The sequence below is a fragment of the Nicotiana tabacum genome, chromosome 1 (assembly GCF_000715075.1).
Source record: "Nicotiana tabacum cultivar K326 chromosome 1, ASM71507v2, whole genome shotgun sequence".
Classification (NCBI taxonomy): Eukaryota; Viridiplantae; Streptophyta; class Magnoliopsida; order Solanales; family Solanaceae; genus Nicotiana; species Nicotiana tabacum.
In genome coordinates this window covers 56257207-56279898 of record NC_134080.1, presented here as the reverse complement: position 1 = coordinate 56279898, position 22692 = coordinate 56257207, and the positions used below count along the sequence as shown (strand labels likewise).

The 22692-nt window shown below is 34.5% G+C and overlaps 1 protein-coding gene and 1 long non-coding RNA gene across 2 annotated transcripts; one reads left to right on the top strand and one right to left on the bottom strand.

The window, feature by feature from the left end:
* Positions 1-10176: 10176 nt before the first annotated feature.
* On the bottom strand, positions 10177-12171 carry LOC107827061 (uncharacterized). The gene is made up of 2 exons (XR_001657415.2): positions 10901-12171; positions 10177-10714 (listed from the first exon to the last, which is right to left on the bottom strand). It is a non-coding gene; the product is annotated as an uncharacterized LOC107827061 (long non-coding RNA).
* Positions 12172-13824: 1653 nt separating this feature from the next.
* Positions 13825-19774, top strand: LOC107827060 (protein NDL2). The gene is made up of 11 exons (XM_016654123.2): positions 13825-14124; positions 16601-16700; positions 17051-17148; positions 17260-17348; positions 17621-17681; positions 17788-17874; positions 18000-18077; positions 18163-18219; positions 18356-18411; positions 18936-19071; positions 19190-19774. Exons 1-11 carry the CDS (start codon positions 14065-14067, stop codon positions 19409-19411), a joined length of 1044 nt encoding a protein of 347 aa, XP_016509609.1. The 5' UTR covers positions 13825-14064; the 3' UTR covers positions 19412-19774.
* The last annotated feature ends 2918 nt before the right edge of the window (positions 19775-22692 follow it).

Here is a 22692-nt window from a genome sequence, read left to right as displayed (position 1 = left end):
AAAATAGCCGGTGAATATGTAATAGATGCATAATTTTGTATAATATACGTATATTTGTGTAAAGATCCCTAAAAATTCATGTTGTCTCACGCGTTGTTGCATTGTACATGAAAAATGTTTTTGGTTCTCACTTTCTTCTTTTTAGTCCTTGTTAATTAATGTAATAAATAATAATAAAAACATAGTTGGAAGCATGAAAATATTGTTATAACTTTTTAAAGGATTCTTTTCAATTTTTCTTCGTTTTCATAATTAAAATTTGTGCTTTCTTGCCTTAGCGGATACACACAATCGATGGATTGTCGTTGTATATATCATGACATTATTATTCATTGGCCATATATAAGATAACTGTATCTCAAATTTCTATTTTATTGCACCAAACAGATCCAAAAAAATTATAATTATATGACTAAAATTAGAACAACACTAGCATTGAATGGAGTTTGTTGGTTGATATGATGTACTCCTATACTGCATAATCTTTGGTAAAGATAAAGAGAAAAATACATAATATAAAACTATGATTATAACATTAAGTGAATAGTCTAATGAAAACTATTATCTTAATTACGTTCTTCAAATAATTACGGAATGATATATTAAAACATTAGGACAAGCAGATAAATTTTACGAATAAAGGTAAATGTTAATTTGGACGGACGGTTTCTTTTTTTTTTTTTTCTTTTTAGTCTGCAGACATTACTCCCATAATATTTGGAGTATTAGGAGAGAAAAATTGATCTTAATCTCGATTTTAATGATTTCAGATAATTCTACAAAATAGGACAAAAAATGAAAAGAGGTTTAATAATTAATGTACATCCAGATGTCTGTTCTTCTTCTATGTTAGAATTTCTTAATTTTATTATTAATCCAATTTTCCACTCTTTATGTGAGCCCAGACTTCATTATAGATACCGAACTACACTTTGATAAAATGAAAATATTAAAGTACGTACGTGAATGATGACATTATAAAATACTGATTATGATTTGCTATATATGGCACAATGAAAACTTTCCACCAATTCATGAGCTGGTGTTTCCCTCTAATTTGCTTTAAGTAATGATTAATGTGTAATTAATTCTAAAATATTATGATATTCAAATGCAAATTTTGTGCATGCTTATCTTCTTGCACAATGTTTGGTTCTTTTGTGTGCTTGTGTTTTTGTTTGTATATCGAGTAGAGTATACGACATATAGTACTCTCTAATTGTTTGTTAAAAGAAGAATAAAAGTACAATGTAATTAACTTAGACTTTATATAGGCCAAGTTACATATTTGGCCAGTCAGCCAAAATAATCACATTCGCCAGCTAAATATACAAAAGATATGTATATTATACATTAGTATACAAAAATCATATATTTTACCGGCTATTATTTTTTAAAACGATTATACTTTGCAGTTTTCCCCTTTATAGTTTATATAGCCCTCTAGTATGTGTAGGTCTATTTATGTATATAATATATTTGCTTTAAATAAATTCTTAAATCTCAAGTGATTTAGGATAACAATTAACTTTTTTAGTCAATTACTAGTTATCCGGTTAATTTGTTTTTTTTTTTTTTGGGTATAAATATCTTATATTTTATATTTATTGATCGGATAATTCGGATTCGCACTAAGTAGAATTTGTTAAATGTTCCTTACAAGTGAAAGCAAGATATGACATAATTTACTGATCACGTTATTTAAAACCACCTAATAACGTGCCAAAGAAAAAACAAACCAACAAGCTTTGACTAACACCAACCTCTTTTCAGCAATATGATTGAAGTCAGACTTGATTAAGGATCTTGACCAACCAAATTAGGAATCAAAGAATTCTAGCAATCAAACTTGCTCTAAATAACAATATCAACTAATGTTTACTTACTTAAAGAAAAAAAACAAATTGCTGCTGTGATGTAGGATGAACCTGGAGCTATGAAAAGTGATATTAATGGTTATTAATATTGGGGAAGACAGCCTCTTAATTGATCCAACCAAGCAATTCAATGATCTTCCAATACTGAAAGACACGTACGAGATGAGAAGAGGGACACAATTAATTTATTAGAGTGCTTTTTAATTTTCTCTCCACCCCCTTGGGTTCTAGTTTAGAGTTCAAATAGTTGGTTTCAGTTATTTTGGAAGTCTTTTAGTTTTTTCAGCTACTTGGTTAGTTAGTTGGTTGACAAAAAAAAAAAAAAAAACTAGTTTCTATCAATAGTTTTACGTAGATATTCCACACCTTCTTGTTGTTGTTCATATAATACATTATTTATAGTTTTTCACATGAGTTGCTCTACATTATCATGAACATATATAAGAAACCCGTATCATTCTAATGGACAATTTATGGATATTTGCGCTAAACCAATAAAGTCTTGCTTATAATCTTTTATTAGCTATCTATCGTTAAGTAGTAATTATGTATTTCTGCTTTAATTTATGAATTAATTATTTAATCTGATGAAAACGCTAAGTATGAATAAATATTTTTAATCTCATCGTCACCGCCACACATAGCAACTATAATGGGCATGAATATGTAGCATTTCCGCACTTAGTGTTGCGGAAGCCAAATGTATATAGTGTGAATAAGTCACAACTACTATACCAAAAATTATGACAGCCACCAAATAATAAATAAGACAATAAAGCAACAATAAAGGGAACACCAGAATTTACGAGGTTCGGCTAATTTTACCTACTCTTCGGACACAACCAATATTTTATTCCACTCCAAAAATACAAGTGAAATAATACTAAAGAGAGAAGATACAAATGCCTTAAACAGATGAGAAGGCAAATGAGAGGTGTGTTTAAATTCTAAACATTAGGCCTTCTTTTATAGGGGGAAAATCCCCCCAAACTCAACTCCCAACCGATGTGGGACTTTGGCATTTTGCTAAACTTCAACAAATCTCCACCTTGGCAAAATTCCACATTTTCAATTCTCTCTCAATAACAAATTTTGGTTGTGTCTTCATCTTCAATCTTCAGTGTTCAACAATGTTGATCAAATCCAAACAATGTTGAAACTTGATCGCAGTCACTACCTTAGTCAGCATATCAGCAGGATTCTCCGTAGTATGAATTTTCTTCACTGTGACTCCTTCTTCTTCTATGATTTCTCGTACGAAATGATCCCGAACATCAATATGCTTCGTCCTTGCATGATAAACTTGGTTCTTCGCTAATTGAATAGCACTTTGACTATCACAAAAAATTGTGATACCTTTTTGTTCAACACCAAGCTCCTTTAGCAATCCTTGAAGCCAAATTGCCTCCTTCACAACCTCTGTAATAGCCATGTACTCTGCCTCTGTTGTAGACAAAGCAACTGTTGACTGCAAAGTAGACTTCCAACTAACTGGTGCCTTTGCAAAAGTAAACACATAACCAGTAGTTGATCTTCGTTTGTCCAGATCACCCGCAAAATCTGAGTCACAATATCCAACTACAGACTGATTGTCTTCCTGCTCAAAAACTAACCCGACATCTACAGTATTATGAATATACCGTAGAATCCACTTCACAGCTTGTCAATGCTCCTTCCCTGGATTGTGCATATATCTGCTAATAACTCCAACAGCTTGTGAAATGTCAGGCCTTGTGCAAACCATTGCATACATCAAGCTACCAACAGCATTTGCGTATGGTACCTTTGACATATACTCTCGTTCAGCTTCATCCATTGGCGACATAGTAGTACTTAGCTTAAAATGGGAAGCAAGTGGAGTACTAACTGGCTTAGTCTTGTCATCTATGCCAAAACGTTGAAGCACTCTCTTCAAATATTCCTTTTGAGATAAACAGAGTTTCTTTGAACGTCTATCTCTAATTATTTCCATGCCAAGAATTTTCTTTGCCTCACCCAAATCCTTCATCTCGAACTCCTTCTTCAGTTGAATCTTCAACTTATCAATTTCTTCCAAATTCTTGGAAGCTATCAACATATCATCAACATATAGGAGAAGATATACAAAGGAACCATCTTTAAGCTTGTGCAAATACACACAATGATCGTATTTGCTTCTTTTGTACCCTTGCCGCAACATAAACTCGTCAAATCGCTTATACCATTGTCTAGAAGATTGTTTCAATCCGTACAATGATTTTTCAAGTTTGCATACCATATTTTCTTTTCCAACAACTTTGAATCCTTCTGGCTGAGTCATGTAGATTTCCTCCTCCAAGTTTCCATGTAAAAACGCAGTTTTTACATCCATCTGAACTAGTTCCAAATCCAATTGTGCTACCAAAGCCAACATAATTCTAATGGAGGAATGTTTTACAACTGGAGAAAACACTTCATTGTAATCAATTCCTTCCTTTTGAGCATATCCTTTGGCCACCAATCTTGCTTTGTAGCGAACATCTACTTGGTTAGGAAATCCTTCCTTCTTTGCAAATACCCATTTGCACCCAATTGCTTTCTTTCCCTTCGGGAGATTGGCCAATCTCCATGTATGATTCTGATGAAGGGATTGTATTTCATCATTCATGGCAATCCTCCACTTATCTTCTTCTGAACTTTGGATAGCGTCTTTATAAGTAGTAGGAACATCATCAACTACAATTGAGGTTGCACAAGCAACCGTCTCTATGAGACGAACAGGTTTCGTTATTATTCTTTTTGGCCTGCTGGTTGCTATTGATTCAAGTTGTTGTTGAGGTTCCTGAGTTGGAATCTCCTCTACTGGCTCTCCTTCCAGAGGGTAATCTTCATTTGTTTCCTCTTCTGCTTCTTGTGTAGGAAAAATAAAATTTCCCTCAAACTTCACCTGCTTAGAAGCACCTTCATTTTGTTTGGTATCTTCTGTTACCTTATTTACCATAGCAGATTCATCAAAGGTAACATCCCCGCTGAATATTACTTTATTTGTCATAGGACACCATAAGCGATATCCTTTGACTCCAGAAGTAATTCCAATAAAAATAGCCTTCTTTACCCTTGGATCCAATTTTGACTCTGTCACATGATAATATGCAGTTGAGCCAAACACGTGCAAAGAGTGATAATCTACAGCAGACTTTCCATACCATTTTTCAAATGGTGTCTTGCCATCAATAGCAGCAGATGGTAAGCGATTAATGAGGTGGCATGCATATGTAACTGCCTCAGCCCAAAATTCTTTGCCCAAGCCAGCATTGGACAATATACACCGTACCTTCTCCAGCAAGGTCCGATTCATACGTTCTGCCACTCCATTCTGTTGTGGTGTATGTCTAATAGTGAAGTGTCGGACGATGCCATCATTTTCACAGGCCTTATTGAAATGATCATTTTTGTATTCACCTCCATTGTCTGTGCGAATACACTTGATCCTCTTGCCTGTTTGATTCTCCACCATCGTCTTCCATTTGAGAAAAATTCCCAACACTTCATCTTTGCTCTTCATTGTATACACCCATACTCTTCGGGAAAAATCATCAACAAAGGTTACAAAATAGTGCTTCCCACCCAATGAAGGTGTTTTGGAAGGACCCCAAACATCAGAGTGTACATAATCCAAAATGTCTTTAGTATTATGGATCGTTGTACCAAATTTAACCCTTGTCTGTTTCCCTTTAACACAATGCTCACAAAACTCCAAGTTGCAAGCCTTGACTCCTTTTAACAATCCTTGATCTGATAGAGTTTTCAAGGATTTTCCTCCAGCATGTCCCAAGCACATGGGCCATAGCTTGGTTGCTTCTGCCTCTTTGTCGTCACTGGATGTCACTGTCGCTGTCCCAATAACTGTACTACCACGATAGCAGTACATATTATTGTTCTTCCGATTAGCCTTCATTACCACTAGTGCACCTGAGCATACTCTCATCACTCCATTTTCTGCAATGATTTTGAACCCTTTTGATTCAAGGGCTTCCACAGAGATGAGATTCTTCTTCAAGTCTGGTACATATCGAACATTTGTTAATGTTCTGATCATTCCATCGTGGTTCCTTAATCGTATTGAACCAATCCCATATGAGGTAAGAGGGCTGTTATCCGCTGTGTGAATGATTCCATATTCTCCTTCTTGAAAATCCACGAACCAGTCCCTGTTAGGACATATATGATAGCTACAAGCCGAGTCCATCAACCATATGTCTGATGATGTTGATGACTCTGTTGTAACTAATGAGAAGTCTGAATCATCACAATCAGCTACATTTGAATCCATAATGGCCTTTCCATTATTATATTTGGCCTTATTCTTCAACTTCGGACAGTCTTTCTTCCAGTGCCCTTTTTCTCGACAAAAGGCACATTCATCTTTGCTGGGTCTGGATCTTGACTTGGATCTTCCCTTCTTTGTTCTCGTTTGATTTTGAGGACGACCCCTCACAAACAATGCTTCTCCTTCTCCGCCCTTCTGTTTTTCTCGCTTTCTTTGTTCATAGCTTTACAAAGCCGAACAAACTTCTCTGAGAGAAACTTCGTCATTTCCATGAAGTAGAGTAGTTTCAAGGTGCTCGTACTCATCAGGAAGTGACGCCAACAACATCAAGGCCAAGTCACCATCATCATAAGTTGTATCCATATTTTGCAAATCTGTGACCAACTTATTGAAACTGGTGATATGTTCATTCATCGTGGTACCAGGAACATAGGTGAAGTTAAACAGTCTCTTCTTCATGTACAATTTATTTTGACTGTTTTTCTTCAAAAATTTATCCTCCAGTGCTTTCCATAATTTACTTGCAGAAGTTTCCTTTGTGTATGGATATTTCTGCTCTCTAGCAAGGTAGGATCGAATGGTATCGCAAGCAACACGGTTGATAATTCTCCAATCTTCTTCTCCAATAACATCTGGTTTCTTTTCTTCAATGGCCAGATCTAGCCCTTGTTGAAAAAGGATATCTAGAACCTCGCCTTGCCACATCCCAAAATGTCCGGACCTGTCAAAAATTTCTACCGCAAATTTCGCATTTGACACAATTCTTGTCATAAGCGAAGATGCCAATGATGACGTATTGTTGACACTTGATGTAGATTCTTCTTGTTTATTGTCTCCCATATTTGACACAAATATTATTTAATAGCTGACGACACAAATCAAGATTATTTCCTTTCTGATGTAGAAGATCAGACTAAGCTACAACCACAGAGCATACTCAGACAGAACCTTGACTCAGTTACCAAGATAAATCTTTTCTGATATGGAAGATCAGACTATGCTGCAACCACAGAGCATACTTAGACAGTACCTTGGCTCTGATACCAATTGTTGCGGAAGCCAAATGTATATAGTGTGAATAAGTCACAACTACTATACCAAAAATTATGACAACCACCAAATAATAAATAAGACAATAAAGCAACAATAAAGGGAACACCAGAATTTACGAGGTTCGGCTAATTTTGCCTACTCCTCGGACACAACCAATATTTTATTCCACTCCAAAAATACAAGTGAAATAATACTAAAGAGAGAAGATACAAATGCCTTAAACGGATGAGAAGACAAATGAGAGGTGTGTTTAAATCCTAAACATTAGGCCTTCTTTTATAGGGGGAAAATCCCTCCCAAACTCAACTCCCAACCGACGTGGGACTTTGGCATTTTGCCAAACTTCAACACTTAGATTTTATATGCAGTCAATATTGTTGGTTTAAACCATTTATATAACTCGAGTTACCTTTTTCTAATATATATTCACGTTAAGTCAGCGTCAATTGTCACAATTAAGTAGCAGGTGAGTGTAATAATAATTAGGAAAATGATATTGTATAGCCACTCTGAAAATAATAGCCAATTTTTTTTTTGGTACACACACATATAGTTTATCACGCCCAAACATGGGGAGGCGTGGCCGGCACCCCGTGCATATTTTGTCTGAGCATACCGCTCTGTAACTATAAACTCTGGAGGGTAATCCTCAACTTAGGCCGATGAGGCCATATTCTGAATCATCTAAAAATATCGTCTCTCTCTACATATATATATACACACAAAATATAGAGGACTCGTCTACAAGCCTCTAGCGATAGCTGAACTGTATCATGGTCGGGCCAAGGCCTCGACCTATCCATCAAACCTGTATATATAAAATAGACTTAAATTTTGTATGTTTTTGCGGCTACATGTAAATAATTTTGGCCGTGTGCTAAAAGTGATTTTTGCCCAAATTTAATAATTCGTATCTATTGATTTAAACTCCAGAATATAATAAGAACTTCAAATTGAAAGAAAGGATGTTGAGATGAGATATTATTTACATCATTGAAGTGAATAGCAAGAAAGCAGAAATCATCATGTTTCAGGGAATTTGATAAAAAAGTGCTTTCATGGAATTAACATGTCAAAAACATTTGCTAAGCTAGCAACTTCTTACCAGAAAAGAGAAAAAAACATGTTTAAAATCTGTTTGTTGAAAATGATTATTTTAACTGAGATAGACGTGTGTGAAAATGTGGATTTTATGAGGACAAGCTGATGGCAATGCTTACAGGCGAAATCAGGATATGAATTTTTTTATGAGTTAGAAATTTTAGAATAGCAACATTAAGGGTTAGTAATTGAGTTTTAAATTTAATTTTTATCCATATTTTAATGAAATTTATTAATACACATACAAAATTTAACTAAATTAAGCTACTGAGTAGCTGAACCCATAATTAACCTTCTAGCTCGTAATTACACATACCAAACATCAGAGGCGACGCCACAATGTTAGCTATGGGTTCGGCCGAACTCAGTAGATTTGGTTTAAATAATGTATTTGTCTTAAAATTTTCGTTAAATATGTAAAAATTATTACTTTAGAACCCAATATCTTAAAAAAGATTAGAATTCTAAACCTATAAGCTTGAAATTCTGTCTCCGCTTCTGCCAAACATACAAGAAGTGGACCTTGTTCAGTGCAAAGCCGTATAATATTCCAAATTGAATGGCTATAATCTCATCAATTCTACAAAATTCGATATTCCCAGTCGTTTTTATTTGTAAAGTATTTGGGGGTGTTATCCAACTAGGACGAGCCTGACATCAGGATTTTGTTTTATTTAACTTTTGAAAAAGTTTAGAAAATTATTTTTAAAGAAATTATATTTTTTGATTAATTAATTTTATTTTTTAATGTTTTGGGGGGGGGGGGGGGGAATCGGTGTTAGTTTTCAGAAAAATAATTTGATTTACAAAGAGATTGTCAAGGATATATGTAATCAAGACCATATTTTTCCTTTTATTTGTTGTAATATGATTAAAATTCAGTAAAAGATGGAGTCAGACGTTTCTGTTAAGATTTTGATCGAGCATATCATTTTTAGTTAAGTAATATTTTTTCTTAATAGCACGGGTCAACAACCAATTGCCAATAGTATTTGGTATCATTATTTGACTCACAAGAATTGGGTATTTTTATTTGCATAATGTATATGTTTAAATATATTATTTTCTTTTACTGATTTCCATTCCCAGTAGTTGATTTCAAACGAAGTATAAAAATGAAGTGCCCACTCCTTTTAATTTATGTGGACATAAGGAATTTACTAGAAAAGTAGAAAAATTATTACATAATGAAGTTAAGGTTCAATACTATTAAAAAAGAAGAAGTTTATCGATAAAGATTATTTTAGTAGACACATGATGAAATAGTTGAGGTGTGCGCAAGTTGATCAAATTGTATTTTAATATTTAAATTTTTTATTATTCATAATTCTTCGTTCTCCATTCAGCTAAATTTTCGACACTTGTATTTAAATGTTACATATTTAAAAAAGAGAAGGAAATGAAGCAATAGATAATCATGCTAAGTGTGAAAACTATAGGTAGCATTCAAGATATTATTTTGAGAAATGGTTTTATTCGCGCTAAAACATCATATTTTCAAGGCTGAAGGAAGGTCTTGCGATCCCAGGAAGCCATACAGAACCCAAATTTTCATGGCATCTCCCTCAAATAAGGTAATGATTTAGCCTTCTCATTCAAACATGAACTTGGTTGTGCTTTATGTGGTATATCTTTTCTTATCCGATAAGCATTTTTAAGTGGTCTCCTTTCTTAGAGCTAACGTAGAGTCATCAATAGTTTCTGTTTGGATTTCTTTACAAGTTGATCGCGGAGGAAAAAATATCATAGCCCCTTTGAGTCAATAAGAACAGCAAAATTCCGCTTTAAAAAATCTTACTTTAAATGTGTCAAAATTGAAGTTATCTGACTATCGATAATGATACTGCTAATGAAATATGCAAATAATAGGGGATTTCATTCTATTAGATTCACTATTCATTAGACGAAATACATAAACGACCCCTTGAAGTTGTCCTCAACAACCAGCTGAACCCTTAACGAACCCCTTTATCATTTAGACACTTCAAGTGACTATAACTCAGATCAAGTAAACACATGTCGCTGATGTGGCATATGCGTGATTGCTAACCAAATTTTGAGCGCGTGATACATTTTTTTGCAGCCTAAGTTTTTTTTTAAAAAGAAAAAACATGAAATACTCAGCTTAGCCTCTCTTCTTCTTTCAAGTGCAAACCACCATAGCTTCCATGAAAATCAGTCACTAAAGCTCCAACTAAGCCACCTTAAATCACTAAAAGAAATATCGTCTTTCATCAAAAAACTTACTGCCCATAACCTCCAGAGCTTCGCCTATATCCGTCACGCCAAAACAAATCCTGAGCTAGCCGAAAAAAACAGCAAAATAGCAGCAACAATAGTTGCGAAAAACCACCAAATCTCCACTAGATAAACACCCTCTTTCATCTAACAATACCTTCATTCCAACAGAAACACACAAACACCAATCAATTATTTGAATCAAACGATAATTTTGCACCAAAAATAATAAATTAGAGAAACAAAAGCTTTAGTTTCAATAATGGTGAAATTCTGTTTCTTCAATAAAATTCGCTCAAATCAGTATTAACACAACAATCCAAATATCAAAAATAACACCCACCGATTTTCATTCTCAAACAACATCAATTTGTAGAACCCAAATTTTAGATCGTCCATCTTCGATATTTCTCTTCTCATTCGTCTTCGCCGGCCCTCTCTCCTTCGCCTTCAGTTTTTCGCTACCCAGTCCCCGGTTCTGCTACTTTTGGAATGGGTGGGTATTTTAGTGAACTAATATTCATTAAACCTAACTGAAGCTACTTTTGGGATGAGAAGATATGTGTTTAATTAGTTGGATGGAGAGTGGATTAGGGAAAAGGGGAAGGAAATGCAGAAGAAGGGCAGAAGGAAGAAGATGAATGGGGTTGGGGTAGCGCTGGTTTTGGTTCTGGAAGGAAGAAGATGAAGTGGGGGGGGGGGGGGTTGCTTTAGGGGAAACGTTTATTTCTCCTTTAAATTCATTTTTTTAAATTATAAGTGTTAAGTTTTAATTATAATTACACGTGACGTTCACTGATTGACTCATTTGAAACATCATTGGCAAGTGTAACTCACGTATTTGGTTTGTTGCACTCGGGTGTCTATTTGATTCACTTAACAATCACTTGAAGTGTCTAAATGATAAAAGGGTCAATTGAGGTGTTCAGCTGGCCGTTGAGGACAACTTCAAGGGGCGGTTTATGTATTTCGCCTATTCATTATGGTCTGATACATACAAATAACGAACAAACCGACTTTACAGTAGAAAATGCAATTTTAGTAAAGGCCGATAACGAATAAGTACCCCTACTTTGTGTATATAATAAAATTTAGAAACAAGTCTATGAAAATGCTGAGAAATAAAATATGAAGAGGGGCAGCTAGACCAAGTAAGGGTTCAAATCTATCTCTTCGAAAGGGTTAAATATCGTGAAGTCCACCCTTTTAGCTTAGAGAAAAATTATAAGCAATTTTGTGCTGAATTAACGGATGGCGGAACAATGAGTGATGAACTTGTAGAAGTGATAGCTATGGGTAAGAAGAGTCGTCGTTTCGATTATATACACCAGCACTGAAAGCAATTAAAGAAATAAAAAGGAGCTCATTCTTTATTGACCTTTTCTCAAATCTTTTGAAGAAAATTTTCCAAGAACTAAGGTTTAAAAAACCAACTAGATAGTAATATTATCTAGTGTGTGCATACAGATTATCTTTTCACGAAACAAAATGAAAATGAAAAGGAGAAAAGGAAAATAGATTCTCTACTCAAAAAAGGCTTGGAGCAATTAAGGGGAAAAGAGAGCGTAAGAAACGCGTTGCAGTAATGGGATTTTGCTGAAGGAATCAATAAATTGGGCCTCACAGTCCAAGCTGTGAGTGGAGCCCACTCAAAAGTGTGTGACTGTACGTTTGTTTAGCTTAATAATAACACAAAACCTAACTTTTTTCCTTTTTTTTTTTGTTTATGTTTATTTCTGAAAAACATAAAACAAACACTTCAGGTCCCTACTAATCTTCTTTTCTTTTGTTTGTTTTGTTAAAGAATAAAAAAGCCAGAGTTAAAAAGTTAACCTAGTCATATCAAGCCCTTCCTAATTAGTGACTAGTCAAAAGACTTTATGTTAAGCTAAATCTTCGCCTATTAAAGGGAAATTATAAATAATATTATGTACATACAATGTTGATGGAACTTTCATGCAGGAGCAAGAACTAGCATGAAAGTACATCTATTACGATGAACGCAATTATTTCTATTCTATTTTCTTCTTCCAAGCCATTCACAAGGGATATATTGGCACCCTCGCCCGACATCATTTTCGGACTTAGAGGCAGGTAGCCGGACCGTAACTGAATTTAAATTAGACCAAACTCTTCTTTATTTGAGCTATTTCTAGGTATGCGGATCGAAGATCTCATTTGTCCTGGATAAGTACGTAAAGTTTTTTGTGGGAAGAATTTTTACGATATCAAATTATATAAAATATTACTTGCTATTGAAGGTCAACTTAATTGAAAAGTATAAATATTTTCTTACACGAGTACAAAACATAGCTCGTATTATATGCAGCAGCAGAGCTAGTGTACCGAGTAGGGTTAATTTTACTTTAAACCTTGTATTTGTCTAAAGAAATCTATTAAATATGTACATTAATTTAGATTCCAAAAACTTCGATTAATTTAGATTCCAAACACTTCGAAAAATTAGAATTTCGAAACCATAAACTTTAAATTCTAATTACGCCTCTAATTATAGGTCTCTCTCGGGAAATTTGTCTCGATAATATTAGCTTTTCTTCATGTTCCTATATTAGGAATGTTCCTTTTGTTACCAAGTTACCAAGTTGCCGATGACAAAAATAATGAATCTAATTAACCAGTTTCTTAGGTTACCAATGTAATACGTTTTATTAAATTCAATATATTGCATAAAAAATAGATCAAAATTTAGGATTTAATAAGTATCGCACAAAAAACTAATCCGTATTCAATGTTTGTACCAACTTAACATTTTAATTTTAAGAGCTCGCCAGCTCGATACAAACTACAAACTAAGACTACAATTATTTAACCATAATTAAATAAAAAAACACTTATATAAATGACACGTCTTATGATCATTATTTGACACACAAAGTATTTGTGTAAATAAAAACACATGCATCTTAAATCAGTTACTTAATGTAGTGTGAATAGGATTTTTCCATTAAATGGTTCTTCTCTTCCACTGTTATGAAATATCAGCCGCTCTCAAATGATATTGACATCAGACCAATGAGGGTTATTTAAGTAATTTAAACTCAAATTCTGTCGGTCTCTAACTATAGTTAACATTTAACCATGCACTCTGGTTAACGCGTCGGTACGGAGCGAGCACTCGTGAGTTCCAGAACTATAAAAAAGCCAACTAACCCGTCGGTGACCCAGTGAACCTTCTGAGTTAACTCGGTGACCGAAAATGACGTCTCTCAAAACAAAAACAAAAACAAAAACATGACTATAATTATTGCGTAATTTATTTAATTTCATTTGAAATGAAAAATAGGAAAGGCGTTATTATTATAGATATATACAAAAACTATATTTTTTTAACAGAGGGAGAAAGATTGATATATAAGCAAGTGATCCTAAATCCAATGCTTTCTCCAAGGTGAAGAGAAAGAGAGAGTTTTAGAGAGAGAAAGAGAAAGTGAGATAGTTAGAGAGAGAAAGTCGTAAAAGGAGAGAGAGAAGAGAGAGCTGCGGCCAATGGGGGATTCGAGCGACTCCGTTTCGGTGGATATGGAAACAATCTCCGTCGCCGGAAAGGTTCATTTTCCCTCACATTTTCCCTCACCGACACTCGCATTTTTGTAATCATTTTCAGCATACGTATATATACACTTTTATACGCTCATTGATTAATAAATGCGGTGTTTTAGGATGATATTGGTAAATGTTTTTTTTCCTCTTCTTAATGCTTTTGGTGTGTAATTAATTTCTTATCGTTGAGTTTAAAATGTTCCTTTCGACCTCAAATATATTGGAATGATAGCATTTTTCTTTGTCAGATTACTTCCTATTTTTTTCAAATGTTTCATGACTAATTTTCACCTAACTTTGAGTTGCGAAGGGAGATTGATTAAGCTACATTTTATTAATTTCGTTTCATTTGCTTTAGCGTGTGGATTGAGCAAATGTTTTTTTTCACTTTTTCTTTTTAAATTTTGTTGTTGCAATGTTTTTTTTACCTTAATGTGACTAGGTATGTTTCTTAATTTTGCTATTTCACTCTGAATTTATATCATGGACATCTATATATGTATATATATGTAGGCTTCTGTAATTAGGAATTTTTGCTATTAAAGGTCTCGTTTTATATGGCTCGTTAGAGTTTCAAATTTCAGTTTCCTTTCTCAGTTGAGGGTTGTTTTTAGCTGCTGGATTGCTTCTTTCTTCTGGAAGCAATATGATAACTGGCTTGGTTTAACGCATGGGATTTTAAATTTTCTTCTGTCAAATATTTGGGTGCTTTATCTCAAGTTAAGCAATTAACAGTCATTCAATGAGCAACCCTTTGTTTTTGGTTATTAATACCAATGTTGATTATCATGAAGAATAATGAAATCCAAAAAGGCGGTTTGACTGTCAATTCATTTATAAAGGGAATAAGTTATTGCGAACCATTTCTAGGTTTACTTCTTCAAGGATCGTTGCACATGGGGAACTCCATTGCAATGCAAAAATATGCTTCATTTTTTCTAACATGAGCCTTTCCATCTTCTTAGTGTTGATAAAGTTTCATTTGAGGTGTGGTTAAGCAATGAAGCTCATTTAAAGCTAGGTTGTGCGCTACACCTTGGTAAAGTAGCTGTAGTGTAGGCGCTAAAGTGCTAAGGCGTGTGCCTCATCACCCGTGGGCTATGTCTTTAAGAGAACAGTACTTGACAACGGATATAGTTGGTAAACTTATAATTTAATTGTAGAAACAATATTACAAATGAACTTTTAGTTATTAGGAATAGGAAATTTAATGTTAGTATAAAATGACTAGCTCCAAAAATATAGAACTACATGTTTTCATCTAAAAAGAATAAATTGGGTTTTTTACTTTATTGATATAATTTTTACTTCATATATTCTGCTTAATCATTGTTATTTCAGTTCTTTTGTTCAAATAGTTTTTTTTTGGTGTTTGTAGTTATTTTTTGTTGCATTACATAAATAGTGTTTAAATGTTTTATTTATTTTTTCTTCATTAGCGGGCTTTAATTTCGCGTTTCACTTAAAGTTCAACAAACTTTGGCGCTTTTACGTGCTTTTTGCTTTTAACTACCTTGATCCCTAAAAGTTTCAGTTGGGATGCAAAACATGGCAGTATTGCTTATTTGGTAGCTAGCTTATAGCGATCATGCTTTTTTGTCCTAATCTTTTCGGAAATATGGATCATGGTATCTAGTTTACAAGATTCCTGAGGTTTGATGTCCTACGTTTTCCAAATATGCATTTTTGAACCTAGTTCATAAGGTCTGTTTGTTTGTTTTCGTACTTGTTTGAAATATGCTTATGATATTCCAGTTTTAATTTTTAAAAAAGTGCAAAATTATGACCTGCTCTAAACGTATGAATTCTACACGACTCTTTGTCAGTCTTTCTTAAGGCTCCTAACCTATTTTCATTCAGAAATTACTTTCAAAGATTAGAAAGCCATCAAGTGACTCCAAAATCTACTCCTTGCCCCTAATATGCACACAATGTTAGGTCACATTAACTTAGTGCGCAATTAGTTTTCTCTGTTTGAATATTTACGAAAATACTTAATTTTTGTGATTTTTAATCCTCTAATATTCACACGGAAATGATCTAGAAATGAAAATGGATCTTGAACCCCTCAAAAGGCTGTATTTTCGGTTTATCATTTATGACTTTATGGGAAGCTCCCAGTTTTACATGTTGCTAGAAGTTAGGATGTTATGCATATATATTTTAGAGAAGTCCTAAAGCAGAGTCCTGATACCAAAAATGCACATTTCAAAAGTAAGACAAAAATAGCAGAACCTTTATAAGCTAGATATGATTTGCCTAAACAAATAAACCAAATATTGGAAATGTAAAGAAACGAGAAGAAAATGAGAGTGTAAATTGGACCTACTAAAAATAATGGAAGTGGAAAGAATGGAATTACCTTTAGAGCTCAGGAGCTTTGTTGTCTATAGCCTTCCTTGAGTTATCTAGTTATATTATTTAGTATCATGTCTTTTCCTTATCCAGCTTATTTACCATGCTTTCGCTATTTTGCCCTCAGGAGCACCTTGTAAAAACTGGCCGTGGTTCTGTCTCTGTTGTTGTTTTTGGGGACCAGGACAAGCCGGCTCTTATCACCTATCCCGACTTAGCTTTAAATTGTAAGTAAAGCCACTTTATTGTCATCTATACAGTTTCAATTGCTTAAGTGATAGTTTTCCTCCATGAGAATATATGAATTTATGTTCTTTCTTAATAGTAAGTATATGTTAAATAGAAGAATCAAATTATTTAGTCTGTTCCAAGCTCTCTTCTTCACTGCCAGCTTAAATAGATCTGGTAGATGCTCCGTTTTGGTGAAAACTATTGGACTACTTGAATCAGGATCTATCTTTTGAAGTTTCAACATCTCAAATTATTAGTAGCTCTGACGATATATGATGCTTTTGTGGTTCGTTTACCATCTAATACCAAATTTTATTTCTTTGTCTGCATCTATGTCATTGAACAGATATGTCCTGTTTTCAAGGAGTATTCTTTTGTCCAGAAGCCTTTTCATTGCTGCTCCATAACTTCTGTATTTACCATATAAGTCCTCCTGGTCATGAGGTTTGTCACTTGGACTCACATTGATTGTGCTACAATAGAACATGAACTGTTTGGCCAATGTTTCTTCTCACAATGTTGCTTACCCCGTATATCTGTCAAGAGTTTTTGCAGTTGGGAGCTGCTGTGATGAGTCTTGATGATCCAGTCTTATCGGTTGATGATTTGGCAGACCAGATTGCTGAGGTGCTTGATTACTTCGGGTAATTGTAATGAGCTTGCCTCTTTGTCATCAGCTTAGTTTTATAATTTCAGAATATGGTGCCTCTTCGGCATAGGCTTTTAGCAACAGTATGTCATTTTTGCAAGTCTATATCTTGTGCTGCATTAAGCGACGGGCAGGGCGGATTTATGCAGACACTTTACTTCATTATGATATCAAGTGCTCTTGGCTGTTCTGTAGAATCTTCCTGATAGTTCAGCTTGTTTTAATCAGAAGATGAAGCTGATTTTCCTCCTTTTCTTCCCTCTTCAGGCTTGGTAAAGTAATGTGTATGGGAGTAACAGCTGGAGCATATGTGCTTACCTTGTTTGCTGTAAGTTATTTTCCTGTGGTGTGTGTATTATTTCTATTTAGCTGATTTATCTATAGTTACCTGATATGGTCATCTGACGAGGAGATTTTTACTTTATTTTTTCCAGATAAAATATACACGAAGGGTTATGGGTTTGATGCTCATTTCCCCTTTGTGCCAAGCACCATCTTGGACAGAATGGTTGTGCAATAAGGTGTGTTTTCAATGTTTTCTCCAATAGCTCAAGATCTTTGAGGATGAATATGTAAACTATGATTCTTGCTCCTGTAAATGACCTGAAAAAACAGTGTCTTACATCTTACGGTGCAATATTGGCAGGTGATGACGAATCTGCTTTACTTTTGTGGCATGTGTAGTTTGGTGAAGGAGTTATTGCTGTTGCGGTACTTTAGCAAGGTTCTTTTCTGCTCTTTTCTGCCACTTCTATACTAGTTCCTTATAATTAGTGGAGAGTTCAACTGGATGCTTAATAATGTGGCAGGAAGTCCGCGGCAGTGTTGAAGTTCCAGAATCAGATGTAGTTCAAGCATGCCGAAGAGTTAGTGTTTAGTTTTTTAGACTCCCGTATTTCTTGTATGATGCTTTGCATAAAAGAAGTTTGCATACAGTATTATTACCTTTGACAATATAGTCATTTGTCTGATTCTGCAAAATGTATGATTTTTGTGCTGCAGTTGCTAGGTGAGCGACAGAGTCCAAATGTATTGCGGTTCCTTGAAGCTATCAATGAGTAAGTCCTTTAGCAAAAAGATATTTCAAGGGGATTCTGCTGTTTACCTTTTTTCTCCTCATTCATTTGCATTATTTGTTGCGGAAAAGAGCGGGGGCAGTAGTATTCACCTTAAGTAGGTGGGTTGAGTGGCTCTCTCTCTCTCTCTCTCTACGAAGCTGATCTAATAGGATGCTCTGTTTTCCTGCTCACAGCTCAGTAATAGCGTTTGGTTGCTACTATAGTGGTAAAATAGTAGTTTGGAACAACCAACCACATATAGGATGAAAAAAAAAAACCACATATGGGATGAGAAATCATTCTTCCAAGTCGCCTATCAATAAAAAAGAATTCATTCTTCAAAGTCTAGCTTCCCATGGAGCATGCAAGTCTAAGTGATACACAGTGCCGGATATTAAAATTTGCTTTTTGTCTAGAGAATTGGAGTTTCACTGAGGATTTCCTTCCATGCCATGGGCCTACTTCCATGGTCAGTTCCATGTTTTGATACATCGATTGAGTAAACTTTTTTATTTATCTGACAGGAGACCAGACATAACCAAAGGCTTGAGGAAACTGCAATGTCGTTCTTTAATATTTGTTGGAGAAAATTCTCCTTTCCATTCTGAGGCTCTCCATATGACTTCGAAGCTAGATAGAAGATTCAGCGCCTTAGTTGAGGTATTCCAAACTGGCGTCCCCTTCATCATGCTCTGCTTACTCCTTAGATATTGAAAGGTCATTGGATGATATGTAATGCCTGTGTTATTATTCATGAAATGTCGGTGTTGTTATTCAGGTTCAAGCATGTGGTTCAATGGTGACTGAAGAGCAGCCAGATGCAATGTTGATTCCACTGGAATACTTTCTCATGGGATTTGGCTTTTATCGGCCGTCTAAGTGTAGTGTCAGCCCAAGAAGCCCCTTAAGTCCGACGAGCATCTCTCCGGAGCTTTTCTCGCCAGAAAGTATGGGCTTGAAGTTGAAACCAATTAAAACCAGAATGTCTGGAGAAGTATGATCTCGATTCCACGAGGAGATGGTCTCAAAGTTAAAGTAAAACGACAAGTTTTTGTAAAGTATGTAAGAATACATTGAAAGTTCCATTTGATTTGAAAGGACAGTTTAGGAATGTGAAGTTATAGGAGGGGTGTAGGTATATGAGAGAAAGGAGAGTTGGAAAATAGAAGGTGGGAGAGAAACAATAGGAAAGAAGTGGTTCTCTTTTTCTTTTTTCTTTTTTTTTTTGTTGCTTTTTTTGTAATTGCAATTGTTAGTCAGAAGTTTTGAATCCATCTGTACATCCTGCACAATAATTATTTATGCTGATGAAATGAAAGGAATAAGAATAATAAAAAGGCAGGTGCCAGCCTTTTCTCCTCGGTATTCAGATGTTCTCTTTTTGTTTCTATCAGTAATAATTTGGTTGTTAAAAGTATACTACTAAGACTAAGAGGACAATTTAGAACTTCTAAATATCATAAAACACAAAAGTGGTAAACTCTTATGATTTGTGTAATACATGATGATAGGCTAGAAATATGTGTTTTAGCCGCGTTTTGTACTCTAATTATTGTACTTCACGTGGGTTTGAGCTTAACTGACTTATTACATGTTCTATGCCTTACATGAAGTGATTTCGAGTTAAAAAAATAATCTGGAGCTAAATCGAACAATTAGACGCATTGAAGTCTGAGTAAAAGCCCAAGGAATTAAATCTAGATTACGTTCGGGGGTCGAGGACCGAATCTAGATATCAAAAAGTGAAGAAAACAATTTACTCTGGTAAAGTTGCACAGCCGGCCCCATGGGGCGGCACGACAGTGTATTTTGCTGTCGCATGTCATAAACTGCTCTATGAACTTTCCACTACCACGACGCATGGCACAACGCGGAGGCGCGGCGTGCCTGTACAAATTTCTTAGAGTATTTTTTTTTATTTCGGCTTGGAAAGGGTAGTTTTGTTCGGGCCCGCTCCTATATGGTATAAACACACCAAAAATATGTTTTTAAAGAGACTTTTGACCTACGGAAGATTAGAAGAGCATTGGAAACTCAAAGCACACGGATTCATCATTCTTTCCTCAACTCAACACCCGAGTTTGGATTGAATTCATGTTTTCTTATTATTCAACTATAGCTGTGATGGCTTTCCAGACCCCATGTATGAGATTAAACTGGGTTTGTTGTTGTTGTTGTTGTAGTTGTGATAACTTTCCCCATGATTATGGAGTAGTTTACCGTTGGATTTGACGGATAAGGTATTTTGATTGATATTTGTGAATTTTAATTCTAGTTCTTTGCTTGAATTCATTCATGGAGTTTTGAATTGATTGCAACTTTATTTATCAGTTTATTTAATTGAAAGAGGAATATTTTGGTGATTAATTATCTTTGCATTATTTTGTTTTGGTTAAATGCAGTAATTATTTTAAGTAATCGAAAGAGCTTGTTGAATTGTTGATTAAATCAAGTTAGGAAAATATTCGAGAGACGTTTTCCTTAAAACTAATTCATTAACGCGTGGTTGCATATTTTCATAGTGCTTTATATTAGTTCAGCTCGTAGAGTTAAGATTTAATTGAGAGAGGAGTCTTGACTACACGTTTAAGCTAATCATCGAGTGAATTAGTGAGAATCATTAGAACATTAGAATAAATTGAACTAGAGTTAGATCTCGAATAGCTATATCTTACACATATCCTGTCACGACCCTTATTTCTCCCATTGATATTTTGGTGTTGCTCAACTCTTGTCTTTCTGTGATCAATTGTTAATTGTTTTAGTTTCATAATTAATTTTAGTTATTAATCATCCCAACCAAAGTGTTAATCATTCTGAATAGCGTTAAGCTATAAATTACTTGATCTTAGTTTTATAAGTTAAAATTGTGAAGATTATCATCAATGTATCTAAAATTAAGAGGACAATTTTGAACTTCTAATTTCTAAACATAGTATAATGCAAAAAGTGGACTCTTATGATTTATGTAATACAATACAAAATTCTTGTTGGTATCATTGAGTTTTCGTTGCATGCATGCAATAATGCAAGTCTCTTTTTCGATAATAAGTAGAAAATCATTTCACCCGCCCGACCACGCGATGGAGGGTCGAAAATGATTGACACAGAAATGTAATAAATGGACTAATTAGTAGCGTAATAGTCTTTCCAAAAGCAATTCGGAAATGGAACTAGGGGTGTGTTTGGTATAACGGAAAATGTTTTCCAAGAAAATATTTTCTTGGAAAACAAGTAGTAATTTTATTTATTTTTCAGTGTTTGGTATGCAAATTAAGAAAAATAAATTTTTAAGAGTATTCATAAATAATTTAGATATAATAAACATGAATCCATAAACTTTCAAATCAACAACCTTCCGGACCCACAAATTTCATAAACTTTCCAATCGCTAAACTTTCAAAACCGCGGAATCTAAACTTTTAAAACCGCGGAATTTCGAACCCGTAAACTTCTAAACACATAAAACTCCGAACTCATAATTTTGGAACTTGTAAAATTTTGAGCCTTTAAACCGATAAATAATAAAATTAAAACTGAAAAATATATTTTAAATTTTTTTTCCGGGCGGGGCGGGGGGGGGGGGGGGGGGAGGGTGAGGGGGGGGGAAAAGGGGGAAACGAAAAAAAAAATAATTACAAAAAAAGGTAAAAAAAAAAAATTGTGCTGGGGGCAGGTGGGGGGATTGGGGTGGGTAATGGGTGGTGCAGAAAAATGAAAAACAGAAATTTGAAATTGCAAAAAAAAAAAAAAAATTGCGGGAGGAGGGAATGGAGGGGTAGTGGGGTGGATAGTAACGGAAAAACTGAAATTTGAAAAGAAAAAAAAAACTTTTTTTGGAGAGGGGGTGGATTGGGTTGGTGAGGGTGGGGTGGGTTGGTAAGGGGGGAAGGTTGAGAAGGAGCTTTGAAAAATATTTTCCCTTCTCTTGATAAGGAAAACCTTTTCCTCCAATTGGAGAAAAATAAATTGATAAGGAAAATATTTTCCAAAATATTTAAATCAACCAAACATAGGAAAATTAGAAAATATTTTCCGAAAATTATTTTCCTTCGTATCAAACACACCCTAGATTATATACCGTTTACCGTTTTCTTTACAAGATTATTACAGATTTACCGATTATAGCATGTCAGTTACAATTTTAATAAGATTAGAGGTTATTGCTTATAATAATTTGGAAGAAACTTAATATTTGCACTAGAGATTTTCCTACAATTATCTCATACTTTTAAAAAAAAAAAATATTTTATTAGTGATCTGGTTGTGTCAATATTTTTA